The sequence below is a fragment of the Salvelinus alpinus genome, chromosome 3 (assembly GCF_045679555.1).
Source record: "Salvelinus alpinus chromosome 3, SLU_Salpinus.1, whole genome shotgun sequence".
Classification (NCBI taxonomy): domain Eukaryota; kingdom Metazoa; phylum Chordata; class Actinopteri; order Salmoniformes; family Salmonidae; genus Salvelinus; species Salvelinus alpinus.
Window position 1 is genome coordinate 22,569,356 of NC_092088.1, and position 20,580 is coordinate 22,589,935.

The 20,580-nt window shown below is 43.7% G+C and overlaps 1 protein-coding gene across 1 annotated transcript in view; it reads left to right on the plus strand.

The window, feature by feature from the left end:
- Positions 1-20,580, plus strand: part of itga3b (integrin, alpha 3b) — a 52,955-nt gene that overhangs the window by 20,068 nt on the left and 12,307 nt on the right. The window contains exons 2-15 of the mRNA XM_071392094.1: positions 8,897-9,024; positions 10,124-10,206; positions 10,953-11,202; positions 11,382-11,480; positions 11,837-12,041; positions 12,691-12,884; positions 13,845-13,933; positions 15,259-15,395; positions 15,609-15,698; positions 15,787-15,854; positions 18,522-18,664; positions 19,350-19,496; positions 19,577-19,674; positions 20,385-20,553. Of these exons, the coding sequence (XP_071248195.1) occupies positions 8,897-9,024; positions 10,124-10,206; positions 10,953-11,202; positions 11,382-11,480; positions 11,837-12,041; positions 12,691-12,884; positions 13,845-13,933; positions 15,259-15,395; positions 15,609-15,698; positions 15,787-15,854; positions 18,522-18,664; positions 19,350-19,496; positions 19,577-19,674; positions 20,385-20,553 (1,900 nt within the window). The remainder of the gene's footprint in view (positions 1-8,896; positions 9,025-10,123; positions 10,207-10,952; positions 11,203-11,381; positions 11,481-11,836; positions 12,042-12,690; positions 12,885-13,844; positions 13,934-15,258; positions 15,396-15,608; positions 15,699-15,786; positions 15,855-18,521; positions 18,665-19,349; positions 19,497-19,576; positions 19,675-20,384; positions 20,554-20,580) is intronic.

Genomic DNA, 20,580 nt, shown 5'->3' on the forward strand with positions numbered 1-20,580 from the left:
AAGCAGTCATTACACCATTACAAAGAGACAAATAGATTTTAAACCTTGTTCCCCTTGTTCTAATGCAAAATCGAATCTGATAATTGAGTCGAGTTGAATTCAGTATTACTACCCCATTTATTAGTTTAGCGGGTCAAATGACAACATTTTCCAGGAATCGATCTGGTCGTACTGCTCATCTATAATGTAATTGGTTTATACTTCAAGGCCCACACACTGGTACTGTCACCTTGTTCTTTGTATACACTGTCTATCTAGTTGTTGTGTTGTTTGCTGTGTCTTGCTGTGTCATCCGAAAAAATGACACACTGCTTAACAGTTCAGCTATAGACCAATGTAGCGTCCACAGTTACAACTGATAGCTGCCACTAAAATACTAATATATGGACACGTTTCATCCGAATAATTCGTAACTCAAACTCTAGCCTTTCACAATGGATTTACAATTCTTCCAATGCGCTGTGTGCAAACACACACACAAACACACACACACACACACACACACACACACACACACACACACACACACACACACACACACACACACACACACACACACACACACACACACACACACACACACACACACACACACACACACACACACACACACACACACAATAGTATTATTGTGTGAATATCCTTACACACACAGTGGCAAGAAAAAGTATGTGAACCCTTTGGAAATACCAGGATTTCTGCATTAATTGGTCATAAAATTTGATCTGATCTTCATCTAGGTCACAACAATAGACAAACACAGTCTGCTTAAACTAATAACACACAAACAATTATACGTTTCCATGTCTTTATTTAACACACCGTGTAAACATTCACAGTGCAGGGTGGAAAGAGTATGTGAACCCTTGGATTTAATAACTAGTTGACCCTCCTTTGGCAGCAATAACCTTACCAAACATTTTCTGTAGTTACGGATCAGACCTGCACAACGGTCAGGAGGAATTTTGGACCATTCCTCTTCACAAAACTGTTTCAGTTCAGCAATATTCATGGGATGTCTGGTGTGAACTGATCTCTTGAGGTCATGCCACAGCATCTCAATCGGGTTGAGGTCAGGACTCTGACTGGGCCACTCCAGAAGGCGTATTTTCTTCTGTTGAAGCCATTCTGTTGTTAATTTACTTCTGTGTTTTGGGTCGTTGTCCTGTTGCATCACCCAACTTCTGTTGAGCTTCAATTGGCGAACAGATAGCTTAACATTCTCCTGCAAAATGTCTTGATAAACTTGGGAATTCATTTTTCCGTCAATGATAGCAAGTTGTCCAGGCCCTAAGGCAGCAAAGCAGCCCCAACCATGATGCTCCCTCCACCATACTTTAAAGTTGGGATGAGGTTTTGATGTTGGTGTGCTGTGCCTTTTTTTCTCCATACATAGTGTTGTGTGTTCCTTCCAAGCAACTCAACTGTAGTTTCTGTCCACAGAATATTTTGCCAGTAGCGCTGTGGAACAGCCAGGTGCACTTTTGCAAACTTCAGACGTGCAGCAATGTTTTTTTGGGATAGCAGTGGCTTCTTTTGTGGTGTCCTCCAATGAACACCATTCTTGTTTCGTGTTTTTACGTATCGTAGACTAATCAATAGACATGCTAGCATGTTCCAGAGATTTCTGTAAGTCTTTAGCTGACACTCTAGGATTCTTCTTAACCTCATTGAGCATTCTGCGCTGTGCAATTACAGTCATCTTTGCAGGACGGCCACTCCTATGGAGAGTAGCAACAGTGCTGAACTTTCTCCATTTATAGACAATTTGTATTACCGTGGACTGATGAACATCAAGGCTTTTAGAGATATTTTGTAACCCTTTCCAGCTCTATGCAAGTCAACAATTCTTAATCTTAGGTCTTCTGAGATCTCTTTTGTTCGAGGCATGGTTCACATTAGGCAATGCTTCTTGTGAATAGCAAACTCAAATTTTGTGAGTGTTTTTTATGGGGCAAGGCAGCTCCAACCAACGTCTCCAATCTCGTCTCGTTGATTGGACTCCAGGTTAGCTGATTTCTGACTCCAATTAGCTTTTGGGAAAGTCATTAGCCTAGGGGTTCACATACTTTTTCCAACCTACACTGTGAATGTTTAAATTATGTATTCGATATACAATATACAAAATACAATCATTTGTGTGTTATTAGTTTAAGCACACTATGTTTGTCTATTGTTGTGACTTAGATGAAGATCAGATCAAATTTGATGACCGATATATGCAGAAATCCAGGTAATTCCAAATGGTTCACATACATTTTCTTGCCACTGTATATAATACATAAGGTTCTAATGAAATTTCCATATCAACAATCGAAATGACTGAAAAATGCAGTTCAAAATGTAAAGAAAGTGTCTAATCAAAACAAAATTCTTGCTTGATAATTCAAATGCATTCAAAGAGATGTTGTCTGTTCTCATGATTCAACTGTAGCCAAACCTGCAAATTGCAAAGGAAAATGCATTTAGGCCTACCTTTGCTTGGAAATTAAGTCCATTTGTCTGGGGAACCTCTCGTGACAGCGTTGTAGAAGTCACAGCAGAACCCTCATGTCCATTATTTTAATTCTGCATGCACACAGCAGGGAGACACATCCCCAAGTCTCCTTTGGTTCCACTTTCACACTGACACAAAAAGTCATTCCCATTCCTATTATGTCCACAAAGCAAAAGTAAATGTCCAAGATGTGTAAAAGTCTGTGTAAAAAGTATTAATTGGTAATGACGTTTTAGACAAGTGGACAGTCCAGTACTCACTGTTCGCCTGCCTGACAGCTAGCAGTGAGAGAGATGGTGGTTGCTTGTCATGTCACGTCTTGTGTGTAGAGCTCCTGTATGTTGCCTCTGTCTGGTCTTAACTTTCATTATAGTTGACGTTCCACTCTTCGAACGCTCCAAATGGCGCGTTACATTATTCCAACTTGGAAAATAGTTTGAGGTGCAATAGTGTCCATTTGTCAGATTGTTTTTGCTAGCTAGCTAGCTTTGTTTAGTTCAAGGGAAGCGAGGGCCACATGATGTAGACATGCCCAAATGTGCACAGCTTACCCCAGGCAATACCCACGCAACATGTTTAGGCAATATGCATGCGCAAAATATGAAAGAGCCTCAATGAAGCTACTTTAAGCTAGGCGACCCTGTCCATTAACAGTGACTGGACTCAGGAACAGCCACGGCGTCAACGATTTGAATGTATTTGATGGCTGGAAAGGAAGGCATGAATGCCCTGGCGCCTTCTGGTGCAGTTTTAGCACATTTTGGGATTTTTTGCATAAAAACCACCAGAATCATTGAGAAAAAACATTAGATAACCAAAAATAAGGACTTAAAAAATATATAATTGTATTTCTTATATGGTTTTTCATCACTGCTTTCTTTATTAGATTATCTCAGGGTAAGTACTTCCTACCCTGCCTACTACGCTGACTGCACATCCCTGGTTGTCAATGAACACTGGGTTATCATGTAAACCTCAACGCTATGCGGGCCCTGTAAGCCTGATCTCAGACCTGCTATTAGTCCCCATGACGAACAGGTACCCTGGGCTTATCTAGACAGGTGATCAATCACCTGCATATACATGCATGCTCGCACACACGGGCATGCACAAACAGTCACACACACACACACACACACACACACACACACACACACACACACACACACACACACACACACACACACACGCACAGGCACAGGCATTAGCACACACGTATGCAATCATGCGTACACACACACACACACCCACTCACACTTCCAGGCTCTTCGGGCAGGGTGCCAGTCCAGCTGGGCCGATGGCTATCGTCTATCTCCACCAGACCTGTGTCATACCTTATCACGCCGCTGTTTAGACTGGAGAGAGATGGATGCACCCTGACAGGAACTATGCTCCTTTGTAGACCTGTCTCCTTGGTACTGTGTGGAGCCTGGACTTGTCATTGAAGTATTTTGCAGCATTCAGATAAACAGGAGAAATGACCCAGCAATTCAAACTATTTTTGTGGTTGTAGTAGGATCTTCTTCCACAGAACGATGTCTTCTCCCAGGTATTCAAAGGCCATAAGAAGTTTGATTTGAAGCTGAGTTGGGAGAGAATCGGCAGTGAATGAGATTATATTGCCCCATTCCAACATGTTGTAGGGGGACTGGAAGTGTGTTGGCTTAGGTGTCTGGAAGACAGAGGACTGTTTACCAAAACAAGACACCCTCCACCTTGCTTGTAGTGTCACTTTCTCCTTTGTCTGGCTATGCAGTTCTCTTTCCCCTCTATTCTCCTCTTCCTCTCCCCTCTCATTTTCCCCCATCCCCTCCTCTCCTCTCCCCCCGCCCTCTCTCTCTCTCACCTTTCTCCTCTCTCTTTCTCTCTGTCTCTCCCCTCTTCTCTACCCCTCTCTCCTTTCTCCCTCCTCCCTCCTCTGTTCTAAGATGACACCTTGTCTCATGCAAGTCTGGCATAGAATGGTCATTTGTGACTCGGCAACTCTTTGTGGAAAAAGTTATCGCATTATTTCAACCGTTTTGATAAGAATATGGTTCATTCAGACGCTCCTCCTCTTTCCAACTTCTTTTACTCTAAAGGGTTCAATCTGCATCGTGGAGGTTCGGCTTCGCAGCGTGATTGACATGTAAAGGCAGCGTTCCCGCTTTAGCAGAGACTGTATCACGGTAAACGCTGCATACGTCGGCTCAATCTGAAATGACCATTTCTATCGCAGAATCTGTAACACTTCAGCAACACAGATTGAATAGAGCCCTACATTTCAAGAATGCAGAGGGCGACGCACCTTGTGATCTACAGCAAATGTTTGGTTAAGGAAGACCAGAGAGGCACATTTCAACATGTCCCTTGAGTTGGAATGCAGCTCCAACCTCCTTGTTCCTGATCCAGAGAGAGAGTTGAGACTGTTTATTAAAAGGTGATGAGCAGAGTGGGAAATATGGGTGGCCATATTGTTTCATTTTGAATAAGCGAGAGAATATCAGTGAGTGAAGGTCAAGAATAGACAACATGCCATTGTTTTTGAGCTCAGCTGCTTACAGAATACAGTGGGTGTTTTATATTGAGATACTTCTAGGGTTGTGTGTAATCTATCATCGATAAGGATAGCTACAATAATATCACAACCTGCTCATAAGGAGACTATTTTTATACTTTCTTTACAAAAAATTTTTTCTGGGTGTCACATTTCTTTAATGTAGCCTATTCCTTAAAGATGGAAGGGGAAACCGGGCCATCGGTCGCCCAGTGGTTATGAAACAGAGGAGACGAGAGGAGCATCCATCATCGTAGTAAAAAAGGATCGTAATACAAACTCTGCTGTTCTATCGCATGTGCAATGATGTCCGAGGGGGGGGGGGGAACAGTGTCCGTTGTTTGAAGTAACGTCTTTGTTGTTGTAGTATCGCTAAAAGGACGTGGCTGTTTCCCCGCTATGGATTCCAGCTTTAATCTGCAAAGCAACTTGAATTCAATGCAACCGATTAGTAACTATATTTACGTCTTCTCTATGTTGCCTAAGGGGACTTTCAAAAACATGACTACATCAGTGGAGCCTGCTGAGGGGAGGACGGCTCATAATAATGGCTGGAACTGAGCGATTGGAATGGCATCAAACACATAGAAACCATGTGTTTGATACCATTTCGCCTATCCGCTCCAGCCGTTACCACGAGCCTGTCCTCCCCAAGTAAGGTGCCACCAACCTCTTGTGGTCTACATGTGAGAATTGTTATGGGTGAGAAGTCTGTCTAGCAGCAGGTTTGAATTGCCAAAATAAACAAAAGGTGACCCACGTGCTGCAGTACTGGAGATGAGGGCTAGTGAGGACATTCCGTTTTGTGGGGACGTGTCTGTGAATGAGGTCAAACTGATCCAGTTTTGTTCGGTAGTGTGCTATTCCAGCAGTTCACTGGCCCTAGCTTCCCATTGCCCAGATTAGCGGTTAGTGAACTCTGTGCCCCAATTCCTCACAGCTTTGGACAACAATAATGAATCCAATGTTTTGTGTATTGCTTTGTTTACTTTCTCACAATGAGCAAAGGTCAGCCTGGTTCCTACTTTGCCTACTGTTTTATAACTCTATTGTCACCCGGTTATTGTCGAGGTCGGCTAATCCATGTAAATGGTGTTGAGTTTTCCCACAGAAATAGCAAGCCCCATATTTGACATTTATAAAGGACTTAGACTTTATCCATAAGTCCTTGTATTCACCCTTGGTGTGACTTTTCAATTGAATATCTCCTTGGGTGGCCTTGTCTCAAGATTTAGCAGCCAGACATATATTCAAACAAGCTACTGCTAAGATTTAGCAGCCAGACACACACACAAAGGCACACACAGGTGTCTGACTCTTCACGCACGCACCCACCCACACACACACACACACACACACACACACACACACACACACACACACACACACACACACACACACACACACACACACACACACACACACACACACACACACACACACACACACACACACACACACACACACACACACACACACACACAGACACAGACACACACACAACCCTGTTGCTGCATAGTGGGCCTCTCCTCTCCTTCCTTTAAACCTAGTGCTGGGTCCTACTACAGCATATCTGTCTGGTCCCGGTCCCGGTCCTGCGACTGTCACTGGAATCTCAGATACAGCCTGGCTACTGAGTGACCCCCAGAGCCAAAGTCTCTCTGCCTCCCTAAGTAGCCTACAGTGTGTGGGAACACTTGTCGTAAGTCCCAGTAAGAGGCAGGGTGTGCAGACCTGGGTCACATTGGCCCTGGTTGTCATCACCCAGGCAAGGTAATTCATTAATGGCTGATAATGTACATCGGGAGAAAGGAGGGATAATTGGCTCCCGTCGCTGTTTCAGATGAGGCAGTGATTGCTGTTGTAGCTGGAGTATGTCAGAGCCATGTTCTTGGGAGAGGGGATGCCAGTACTTCCTGTAATGGTTGGGCGTAGGATACCCTTGCACCAGTAATCTGTCTTTATATCTCTTTCAGGGCCATGTTTATTGTATAGTCTTATGTGGGCTGAATTACCTTGGTCCATTTAGTAGTGGGAGACTTCTGTTCATTGTCACTGTATGACATGAGACAGGAGGTTTCCCCTGCTCAGGTCACATGACCAGGAAAAACACCTTGGCCGGTGTATGACATAGTATAGTTCTGTTATGTGTAGACTGCTGGCTCAGTTGGTAAAGCATGGTGCTTGTAATGCCTGGGTTCAATTCCCAGGGCCACCCACAGGTAAAATGTGTGCACACATGACTGTAAGTTACTTTGGATAAAAGCATCTGGGAAATGGCATATGTTATCATTGATAAACAGTAAGGGTGCATGATGTGGGTGTGTGAGAAGGTCGGCTAGCCATCCTGTGTCGTGTTAAGTGAATAAACACTGAGGCCTTTGTAGGACTGGTGGTGCCAGGCACACGGTCCACAATCTCCACTTTATACACACAAACCACCCCTTAATGTTTTCACCAGTAAGACGCACAGTGTGACTCACAAGGTGAACTGTATGTTATCTGAGTCATTTTTATCACGTCTGGACATCTTTGAAATATTCACCTGGACTATCTCATCCTCCCTTCAAATGCCTATACCTCAAATTAAATCCTGCCACTCCCCTCAAAAGCTTAAGACATTTACTTTGAAACTCTCTTTGTATTTCTCAACATAGAGCACTCTCCTTGAATGTAGGCTGTGTTTCTTCTTGGACGGCTCCTATCTCTCCACTCAGTGCAATGTGTTTACTTTTACTTCCCAGTGAGGTATGAACCCTGATATTTACATGGGTGTGAGACTTGATATTTACATGGGTGTGAGACTTGAGTTTTAACTCAAGACACCAAAAACACTCAACCCACTTCCTGTTGACGTCAGCGAGTTGTGCCAATAACACGACCCAATGTCACAGTCATACGGTAAACACTTTGTGAAGGTTGATTTTGGAAAATGAACAATTTAAAGTAAAATTGAGCAATGGAGTAGTATTTTGACCATTGAGCTGGGACTGTTCACAACAGACCATAGTCTCCCTCAGTGCTTTATTTCCTCATTGACAACATTGATTCATTGTTAGCATCTTAGCTAATCGCTAACCATATTTCATACAAATGTATCTCATGCTTACATACTTACTTAATTTATACAAATTAGGTTTGATAAATCGTGTGCTGACTGTGAATGCTGCAGCTAGCCACAGGGTCAGTTCCCTTGTAGATAACGCTGGCTGCTTCACAGCTTTTTTACCCTGGTGCTAATGTTGTGGCTGTCCGGGTGAGTGAAGAAAGAGACAAGGTTGGCTCCCTAAGCTGCTGTCTGTTGCGTCCAGACTTGTACCATGGTTGACGCTTTGGCTCCCCCACACTCTGATCTCCTCCCTCTGAGAAATGTTAAAGATCATCTGGTTGCTCTCTCCCAGCCCAGAGGCTTTGTGGGTGGTTGTGGGGAAGACATGGTTGGGGTGGGCTAGAGAAGGCTGACCAAATCATTAAGAGAAGTCAAACATCTCTAGCTACGTGTCCCAAGTTGTTGTACAAGATGAACAATAACAGTTTTGCTGTATCAAATAGTTTCTGAATCAAATAGTTCCGACTGCCTAGAGTGATAGTTCCTAATCGTGAATATCCATGAATTATAGTTCCTGTCATGAATGCCTATGTTCCCTATGTTGATATACAGTAGGCTATGTTATAAACCTGACAGGCTTTATGGCTCTGTTCTGTCTGTCTGTCTGTCTGTCTGTCTGTCTGTCTGTCTGTCTGTCTGTCTGTCTGTCTGTCTGTCTGTCTGTCTGTCTGTCTGTCTGTCTGTCTGTCTGTCTGTCTGTCTGTCTGTCTGTCTGTCTGTCTGTCTGTCTGTCTGTCTGTCTGTCTGTACTCAGTCTCCTGTCAGGAGCACCCAAGGAGAAAGCCCTGGCTCTGAGGAACGTCAATGAGACGGGCGCCATCTACTCCTGTCCTGTCACCACAGAGCTTAACGACTGTGAAAGGATGGACTTGGTCAGCTCCAGTAAGTACTGGCACTCTCACTGTCATTGCACTGTCCTCTCTGTATGAAAGGGTTCTCCTGGTTGAATGGGTGACATGGGGCTTGGTTGGGAGGTTCTTTAGGTGGTTAGATAAGGATGTGTTTGTTAGAACTACAGAATTATGCTTTGTATGTCATTTGTTACCGTGGAGACTGGGTTCACTCACCTGAGTGGGGATTCACCCTTGAGTGGAATTTTCAATGTGGAATTTTCAAAATTGCAAAAACAATCCATACAAACTTGCCAAAGCATTTACTGACATTTTCTGACACTGCTCTGTATCTAAAATAATAAATACAAAAAACACTGTAGGATAGCCTGTATTTGATATCAAGGTCTAGCTATCTCATACTTATTCCAGACCAAGCAGAATACCTCCTGCTCCCAAAGGTAGACTCATTAAACTATCAAATGAGACAAATTCCCCCCCTTCCCAAACCCTTACCTTAAGGGCCCTGAGTTGCTAAGCCCAGCCAGCAAGTATGAACCTCTGAGATCTCTGAAAGACATGCTCCAAGTAGGAACATATTGAATTAGTCTTAATTAAAGGTTATGGTAGACTGACTCACCTAGGAGGCAATTATAGCCTCAGAGGCTGAAAGTAAGAATGATAATGCACTTTTGATGTTAGTCAGTCTCTGTAAAAATGTTGTGGTTTACACTTGTTCAGGCTTGATCCACATTGGATGAGACTGCTGCTGTTTTTGTTGCTAGGTGTCTTACTTTCATGATGAACATCCTGTTGTTATATTTTGGGGTTTGTTCAGTTGGAAACGTTAAGTATCAAATAAGAGTCAGACATTGTCGTATGTACATGTCTGCTCTGTTGCCACTTTTCATGGAAATGTAAAAAAAAAAAAAAAGGTAAATATGGAAGCTTTATGATCTTTTAATTACATCAAATACATTATTCATTCTTTGTCATTGAGGTAACCAGTAACTTTGTATTGATCACTTCTGATGTGACTATACGGTCATGATAATTAACAGTCGCAGAAGACAACAGTTCACAGCTTTATGTTTCTATTTAAGATAAAGCATGCCCTTTAAAGCAATGAGTGTGATGTGTGTCTCCCACAGCGGACTCGTCTGAGATGGTGGAGGGGATGTGGCTGGGAGTGACTGTGGCCAGCCAGAGAGACCTGCCAGGGGGTCGAGTGCTGGTGAGAGTGGGACACCCTCTGGTTCTCTTTCCTCACTGAAAGTGGACCGTCTCCTATCTTGAGATACTAGATGCTTCTAACAAAACATTTCGCACAGATCTGTCTTTGACAGTGACATCAGTTCATGATTTATGCCAAAGTTTGAGTTATGGACATCAAGTTTGTTCCTGATAAGGCTAGCCATGTGAGGGTAAGATAAGGTCAATTTAAGACCATAGATAAAGCATAGGCTTAGACACTAGATACGATACAATATACGATACGATATATTTTATTGTCCATTGTGAAATCTACATACAAATACACAAACACAATACACTATATACATGCAGTATGAAAAACACGGGTAAGTTAGTACATACTGTAGGTCACATATTCAGAGTCTCTGGCCTGCTGTTTGACCATGTATTTGGTTTGCATATGTTCTGTGTCCCAGTGTTCAGCTGCACTAACAGTTCAGGATTCACTGCAGTGATATTGCCACAATGCAACAGTATGGGAAGAAAAGGTTGTTGTTTGGTCAATAAAGACATAATATTAAATACAAAAACGATGTTTTAATTGACATATAAAGACAGGAAATTCAAATGAGCAGCCCTACCCTACATTTGACATAGGGACTAAGGTTTTACAGCAAACTCATCTTATTACACCTGCTACTGTAAAAAATGTACAAATTTACTCAATTATACCACTTACTAGATCAAAATAGCACTCCTGTGTTGTAATGTCTAATTCGTGTCCAGGCTTGCGGGCACCGCTACGTGAAGGTGGTGCAGGGGGGCGCGGAGGAGCAGCGGCGGATGGTGGGGAAGTGCTACGTCAGGGGCAATGACCTGACCTTCGACCCCAACGACGAGTGGCAGGCCTACAGCTACGAGGTGTGCAACCCCAACTTCGACATGGAGCTGGAGGGCTTGTGCAACATGGGCATCTCGGGGGGCATGACCGACACGGACGTCTACATCGGCTCTGTGGGCAGCTACGTGTGGCAAGGTGGGCACCAAAAGGAGTCACAGCCTCAAGACTTCTTCTGTACAGCCTGGTCTCATGGACTAGACGTAACATAGTAAACAAGGCTTCTTCTGGAAGCTTTTCTGGAAGGTCATGGCTTAAAAGTTCATGTGAAACTGTATTCTCTTTATTCTCTGTTCTCTTTTGTCTTTGTTACCTAGGCAACGTTCACGTAACGTGGAGAGACCCTGATCCAGGAAACTCGTGGGACTCAAGTGACAAAGACTTTGGGCAACTGAACAGACGATACAGCTACATGGGTATATCAGTGACCTGGCTAGTAGAGACATTTCTGGATCAACAGGGTAGACTAGGAAGCCTACTGCAAGGGAGTGTCTTGTGCTCTTCCATTTCAAAACGCTCTCAAACATAGCCGCTCCCCCATTCAGAAAGATAAACATCTCTTTGAACGTATTTATTGAAAGAGAACTAGAAAGAGGAACTACCGATGCTATCTAGATGGCGGCGCTCCGTTTAGCATAGTGGCAACTGTATCACAGGAAGTTACCTTTGACCTTTGTGTAGAATGATTTAAGGGCAATGATTAGCCCTACCTACCATAAATGGTACTGTAACATTGTTACAACATTGTTTTAATGTTGTTTTAACACCACAGGTTACTCTGTCAATGAGGACAAGAAGCTGCTGAGTCAAGACTACTTCACGGTAGTGACGGGGTCTCCCAGAGATGAATCCAAGGGCTCAGTGATGTTGGCTAAGAAGGGCAACACAGCGCTGGTGATCGAGTTCATCATCCCAGGAGAACAAGTGGGCTCGTACTTTGGGAACAGCCTAGCTGTCACCGACCTCAACAATGACAAGTATGTCATCACTGTCCATAGGAAATCCCCAGCTTTAGTGGGGATATGCTAATCTTTTGAGAATAGTATTGAGAACAGTTTGTTATTCTTTTGATACAGGACTGATTGAGTTTGAATTATATCACTCAATAAAATGCAAATTTACCGATAGCCCGTCATCTGTAGCTTTTCCCTCTACTATTTGGAATACACGCTCTACCTGACCAGTGATGCAGAGAATACTGTACTGTAGTGGTTGAATTGGAGAGGCTGTCCTCGTCGTTTCACCACCTCTGATACGGTATCTGACATGACATTATGGCTGAGGCATGTGTGCTCTCTCTTTCTCATAATACATGAATAAAACCTTGAGCATTTGTGTTCATGGTCTGTCAGCATGTCCGAGAAAAAGATTATACTGAATAACACAATAACACAGAATAACACAAAAATATTTGGGCTGTACAAAAGACAAGCCAAAAGATATAAAGCATGTCATAGGCTATGTTGCCCTCTCTTAAAGCCAATAAGAATGAAGAATAAGGTGGGTAAAATGATTGGTAAACCATATAATGATTATGATCCATGTGCTATATGCTACAATGATACAGAATGTGTACGGTTGTGTGTTAATATTTGTCTGGGCAATTTTGTATTTTCACCATCCTAGCTGGAATGACCTGATCGTAGGTGCCCCATTCTACTTTGACCGTCAGAAGGATGAGGGAGGAGCGGTGTACGTCTTCATGAATGAGAACGGCTCTTTCCAGAAGACGCCTAGCATGGTACTGAAGGGTCCTACGGCATCTGGTTTTGGATTCGCCGTGGCAGCCATTGGCGACGTCAACCAAGATGGATTCCAAGGTAGGCCTACCATAACGGGTAACCTTTTGGGCCTTGTTCAAATTCCTTAAAAGGGCATAATTCCTTCCTCCTTTACTTGAAGTAATCACTGATTTCACATGATTGGACAGGTGAACATAAGGGCTCCACCACGTGGTTTTCACCTGTCCGGTCAATTCTAATCAGTGATTTCTACAAAGAGGGGAGGAGGAAAGATGCCCTTTTAAAGAATTTGAACGGTACCGCAATGAGGATGTAGAAGAGGAAGAGGATCATGGTTAACTTCCTGATCCAAGCTCAGACTGTTATTGTTGGATGTGCATTGTTAAATGTTACAGTCTCACCGATATCATAGAGGGAGATAGCATTGGTGTAATCAGACAGGTCACAAATGGGTTATCCGGGATCCTTGGGATGTCCCTATCCTAACCCTAACCCTAACCTTAACCTTAACCGTAACCGTAACCGTAACCCTTACCTAACCCTAACCTTAACCCTTACCTAAACCATTTTAAATGTCAACTTCAATGGGGTGACGTCAGAGTTGGACATCCCAAGGATTCCAGATAGCAAGGAACGTCACAAATGGCTTCGCAGGCCATTAAAATCATTTCTACTGTCATGATGCTGTCACCTAGTGGCGAAATACAGCCAGCACAAGGGCTTACACTGGAACTATAGGCAGAGATTTGTAAATAATGATGAGATGCTCATGTCTCAGCCCTAACAATGGGAGTTGTTTTCCAAAAGGCGGGAAGGCAGGCGACAAGCTTAGGTCCAAAATAAGCCCATAGAAACGCTTTGCCTCTTCCTCTCTGCTCTCGCTCTGCTCTCTGCCTATCAGAGATGGTATTCTACACACTACTTACTTCATGTATTACATGCATCAAATATGCAGATTATTAATTGTTTGAGCAAACTTAATTGGTCATTATCAAAATGTATGGTCATGTATTTCCAATGCCTATATTTCCTCTATAGACTTTGCAGTAGGAGCCCCATTCCATGAGACTGGGAATGTCTACATCTGGATGGGAAGCAAGAAGGGAATCTCTGAGGAGCCTAGTCAGGTACACACTGGCATACTTAGCATCAGGCAGAAGAGGCAATTGCCTCAGGCCTCACATCATCATGGGGCCTCGTGAGCTGGGCATTAAAAGAAAGGTATATAACTGTATATATAATAAAGAATCCGCCTTTTTAAACTAGAGATATCTGTTTTTTTTGCATGGTCCGCGTCTCAATGTCGGCCTTCCAAAGGTGGCAGAGCTACAGCGGTATTTGTCAGACCAGGCGACATCCTTAAAAATCGGTCTTCTCACAAAAACATCGGTAGAGTCCGAATGGTTTGGGCTACACGCGGTTTGGGCTACCCCTCTATGGAAATATGAGATTCTCACGAACACGGTGGTGGTGTCCGTTTTGCTCTATGACCCCCACAAGTGTCACGGAACTTGAATGGAAGTGAATAGGGCATTTCCACTTAAAAAGTATACAGGTAAAAATGATTTATTTATTTTCCTGATTCATTTATTTTCCTGATTTATTTTGGCCGTCCTATATATCTCAGATATAGGACAGACATTACAAAACATACTTCCTTTTGATTACATTTTTGACTATCTTTTTTTCCCATGGATGAATCTGTTATTCACTGCGTTTCTATGGGCTAATAGCAGCAAGGTCAAATAATGTTTTTAGATCTTTTTTGGGATACCTGCAGGGGTCCTAAAATTCAAAATCAAATAGCTAAATGATCCTTGGTATGACCATCTTAAAGCAATTCCATATAGTTTAGTAGAAACCTAGCCTCGGGCCCTTAGACTCTCTAGGAGGATACGATATGCATTTATTTAGTAAAAACACAGGTGCTGCTGATAATACTGCCCTCATCGTTGAGGCAGAGGACATGTATGTGTAGGCCATGTATCTGATGCGCTCTCGCCAAAAAGAGTATGGCATGTCATACTCTTTTTGGCCAGACAGCATCAGATACATGGGCTACATATAGTAAGACAGAGGGGCGCTGTTTCGCTCGCTCCAATGCTTTCTCCAATGAGATAGTTTCAGTCATTTGTAAATTGAAAGAAAGTTGGCGGGTGCACAGTGCACTGTTCGGATGATGGAATTATTTTGAATGAACGTGCGAAGGTAACCTACTTTTTGAAGTGATTTGTTTGACAATCAGATGAAAACAGGTACATTAGACTGGTTTGATTCATTTTATAGATGAATAGTTCATAGTTCATTAATATTCCCCCAGTAATGCACAATACATTATCTGCTATGAAGCCAAAAAGGACGGGGAGAACAGAGTTGAATGCAGGGAAATGGGGGAAAGATACTGTATCGTGATCTATGTAGTTTTGTAACGTGTCCGTGTTGCCCCCTATAGGTTATTGAGGGGAAGTCAGTGGGTAGTGGTGGGTTCCAGACCTTTGGCTATTCCATCAGTGGAGGTATGGACATGGATGAGAACAGTTACCCTGACCTCCTGGTTGGTTCTCTGGATGACCGCATCGCTCTGCTCAGGTAAGTTGTGGACAATGAATAAAGTATGTATTGAATTGAATTGAATCAGCTAAAACTGCCATTACAAACTTGGATATATTCATCCAGGATCTTGTTTGTGTCTCACTTTATTTCATCTGTCTCTCCAGCACGTCTTCTCTTGATAGTAATATCTTTATTGTTGTCTATGTGTTCTTATTCTTTGAGTAATCTTTTGACACGGTTCATTTCCAGGGCTCGTCCAGTTATCCATCTCTCTAAGAACTTCACCGTGCTGCCAAAGATTGTGGACCCTAACCTTTGTCCCCGTGGAAACAAATCCTGGTGAGAAAGGTTCCTCTCAGATCATACTGTATGAAGTAAATTCATGTCAGCTGTTATTTGACTAATGTCTCTTCTATGTCTTCTACAGTGTGACTGTGACAGTGTGTTTCTCCTACACACTCAGCAATGGAAACAAAGATTTCAAGAAAAACATCAGTGAGTGGCATTCCCTTTCTAATACGGACTAATGCACTCGCCTTTATCTGTATTTGGACAGCACAGGAGGCTGGTGAGGGGAGGTCGGGTCATAATAAGGGCCGGAACGGAGCGAATGAAATGGCATCAAACACATGGAAACCATGTGTTTGATGTATTTGATACCATTCCACCTATTCTGCTCCAGCCATTACCACGAGCCCGTCCTCCCCAATTAAGTTGCCACCGACCTCCTGTGTTGGATAGTGAAGCTAACGTTTTAAATTTGGCTCTATACCCCAGCATTTTAGATTTGAGATCAAACGTTTCATGTGAGGTGACAGTACAGAATGTTACTTTTTATTTGAGGGTATTTTCATACTTATCTGTTTTACCGTTTAAAAATGAAAGACCTGCCTCCCGGGTGGCGCAGTGGTCTAAGGCACTGCATCACAGTGCTAGTTGAGCCACCAGAGACTCTGGGTTTGAGCCCAGGCTCTGTTGCAGCCGTCCGTGACCGGGAGGCCCATGGGGCGGCGCACATTTGGCCCAGCATTGTCCGGGTTGGGGAGGGTTTGGTCGGCAGGGATATCCTTGTCTCATTGTGCAGTAGCGACTCCTGTGTCGGGCTGGGTGCAGTGCACGCTGACCAGGTTGCCAGGTGTACGGTGTTTCCTCCGACACATTGGTGCGGCTGGCTTCCGGGTTGGATGTGCATTGTGTCAAGAAGCAGTGCGACTTGGTTGGGTTGTGTTTCGGGGGACGCATGGCTCTCGACCTTCGCCTCTCCCGAGTCTGTATGGGAGTTGCAGCGATGAGACAAGACTGTAACTACTACCAATTGAGAAAAAAGGGGTGTACATTTAAAAAAAAAAAAATGAAATCACTTTATGTTTCTAGTCTCCCCGTGTGAATAAGTCATGAGTACTTGGACAAATTCACTTACAGTGTAATAAAGTAGCATTTGGTCCCATGACTACATCACGCTTGTGACTCTACAAACTCTTTGGATGCATTTATTGTTTGTTTTGGTTGGGTTTTGTTTGAGGTTTTGGTTATAATTTGCCCAATAGTAACTGAATGGTGAATGATGACTGGAGTAATTTTCTTTCTAAGTGTTTAGATAAGATGTTTCTGAACTCTTAAATTGAAATTGGGGCCTCCTGAGTGGTGCAGTGGTCTAAGGCACTGCATCTTACTGGACTCGATCCTGGTTCGAGTCCAGGCTCTGTCGCAGCCGGCCGCGTCTGGTGCACAATTCGTCTGGATTAGGGGAAGGTTTGGCTGGCAGGGATGTCTTTGTCCAATTGCGCTCTAGCGACTCCTGTGGCAGGCCGGGCGCATGCACGCTGACTTGGTCGCCAGGTGTTTGGTGTTTCCTCTGAAACATTGTTGTGGCTGGCTGTTGTGGCTGGCTTCTGGGTGGGCAGTGTGGCTTGGTTGTGTGATGCATGGCTCTCAACCTTTGTCTCTCTGGAGTCCGTACGGGAGTTGCAGTGATGAGACAAGACTGTAACTAAAAAAAAAGGGGTAAAAATTTGAAACTGGTAATGCCATGATTTAAAAAGTAATTAATAAATAATGATTAGTCAGATGCTGTTCAGAGGCTTCAAAATAACATTACTTCACCCTCACCGTTACCAACAAAGGGGAGGTTAGCATTTTGGGGTACGATCTAACTTTCTCACATATCATTATTCACGATTCATTTAGGATTATCCATAATCATGGTAGCATTCACATGAATGGAGAAATGTTCAGAACCTTCTGCTAGTGTGGAGCTGTGGTCCCAACTTCATGCAGTTATGTGACTCCCAGCTGGAGACCAGAGTACAATCCCAGTGTGCTCCCTTCCAACTTCATGCAGTTATGTGACTCCCAGCTGGAGACCAGAGTACAATCCCAGTGTGGTCCCTTCCAACTTCATGCAGTTATGTGACTCCCAGCTGGAGACCAGAGTACAATCCCAGTGTGGTCCCTTCCAACTTCATGCAGTTATGTGACTCCCAGCTGGAGACCAGAGTACAATCCCAGTGTGGTCCCTTCCAACTTCATCTCCCACTCTACTCTGTAAATAAAGTGTCCAAAAAAATATTCTGTTCTTACTTAAAATAAAGGTGACTTGAAAATGGCACAAGACAGTATTCACCATTGTGTTCCTACTGGGCAAATGTATCCAACAAGTTTGTAGAGTCACAAGCTTGATGTATTCATTGCATGCAAGCTATATGGGACCCAATAATATGCTTTTGAATACATTAGAAGTGAATTTAACTTAGCGGTTCAGAACGTCGGTTCAGTAACTGAAAGGTTGCTTGTTTGAATCCCTGAGCCGGGTAGGTGAAAAGTCTGTCGATGTGCCCTTGAGCAAGGCACTTAACCCTAGTTGCTCTGGATAAGATCTGCTAAAATATAAAAATGTACGTATGACTTCTTTAAATGGGGAGGACTTGAAACACAAAGTGCTTTCATTTCTAAACTGTAAAACAGATACACTTTATGTATGAAAATACTCACTACTAAAAGCTGACATGCTATAATGTCCCCTAATATGAAACTGGAGTATAGAGCCGAAAAAAAGAAAAAAAGCTACACTGTCTGAATACATACAGTATGGAGGGGAATGTACTGTATGTACTGAAAATATGGCTGTACATCTAACTACTTTTGTTTTTCCTCCCTTTGCAGTGGTGAAGTACACAGTGGAAGCCGACATGCATCGCCGGAGCCCTCGAGTTCTCTTCCTTGTCAATAAGCTTGCCACCTACACAGGCCTCCTTACTATGCCATCTCCCAAGACCGAGTGTCAGGTGCTGGAGCTCAGACTAGAGGTAAATACTGCACACACACACACGCACGCACGCACGCACGCACGCACGCACGCACGCACGCACGCACACACGCACACACACACACACACACACACACACACACACACACACACACACACACACACACACACACACACACATACTGTGCATTCGCGAAGTATTCAGACCCCTTGACTTTTTACACATTTTGTTACGTTACAGCCTTGTTCTAAAATTTTCCCCCTCATCAATCTACACACAATAGCCCATAATGACAAAGCGAAAAACAGTTTTCTTGAATTTTAGCAGATTTACTTATTTACATAAATATTCAGACCCTTTGCTATGAGACTCGAAATTGAGCTCAGGTGCATCCTGTTTCCATTGATAATCCTTGAGATGTTTCTACAACTTGATTGGAGTCCACCTGTGGTAAATTCAATTGATTGGACATGATTTGGAAAGGCACACACCTGTCTATGTAAGGTCCCACAGTTGACAGTGCATGTCAGAGCGAAAACCAAGCCATGAGGTCGAAGGAATTGTCTGTAGAGCTACGAGACAGGATTGTGCCGAGGGACAGATCTGGGAAAGGGTACCAAAACGGAATGCTTTCCAAGTGCACTGTATATGACTGCTCACACAGGCACACACACATATATATGACCACACACACACACACACTCATCTGTATCATCCTCTCCAGGATCCTGTGAGGGACAAACTGGAGCCGGTGGTTTTCTCCCTCAACGTGTCCCTGGATGAGCAGAAACCCAAAGTTAGAAAGGCCCTGCAGAACCTGGACTCCTACCCTGTACTGAGCCACAAACAGAAAGTGACTGAGAGGAAAGAGGTATGGTTACTGACTTAGGAATAATTCCATTGAGTATGTAGTGACGAGTGCGTTTTGGAACTCTTTCTCCTCCTTTGCAGATCAACTTCCAGAAGGAGTGTGGCTCAGACAACAGGTGCACCAGTAACCTGCAGCTAACAGCTACGTTTGCTAACGAGTTACTGAAGCCTTACCCCAGGTATGTGGCAAACACAGAGGAAGATATGTAAAACATGTCTGAATACGTTGACAAGTAAGTTTACTCTAATAACTGTAAGTTGGAATTGAATTAATCGAGACTTGATCAAGCCCCAATCATGTAGAATAGATGATGACAATTTCTTTGCATAGTCCACGTGTAGACACTCTACAGACTATCTATCTACTAACCTTAACCATTATCCTAACCCTAACTCTAACCTAAACCCTACCCGTATTCTAAAACTTACCCTATAACCCTAACCTAACTTCAGGAAGCAGTTGCTTATCGACAGATAGTCAGTTGCTCATCAACAGATAGTTTGTTGATAGTATGACCATCTGTAGAGCGTCTACAGATGGACTATCCAAATATAGTGTGACCCCCGGTAGACCTCCAAGAAAAACGGCGTGGACCACAGTGCTTCAGATTCAACATGATCTCTCTCTGGTGCAATATTTTGTACATGGCCCCTAACAATTTAAGGGACCGAGTAGCGCAGGCGTCACTACAGACCCGGGTTCAATCCCAGGCTGTATCACAACGGCCGTGATCGGGAGCCCCCATAGGGCGGCACACAACTGGCCCAGTGTCGGCCGGGGCAGGCCGTCATTGTAAATAAGAATTTGTTCTTAACTGACTTGCCTAGTTAAATAAAGGCTAAATAAATAATGCATGAACTGTGATGCTTGCTCTCTGTTTGTACGCAGTCAGGGGAACCGCCAATTGCTGCAGTACAGCAATAACGTGAAAAAGGTGGTGCTACTTGTGGAGATAACTAACGTGCCAGGCCCTGGGAAGGTAGCTGAGGACGCCCACCAGGCCATGCTCAACATCTCCACCCCCTCCACGCTCCGTTACTCTGGCGTGCGCTCCCATGTAAGTCCACCAGAGGGTGACAGAGGG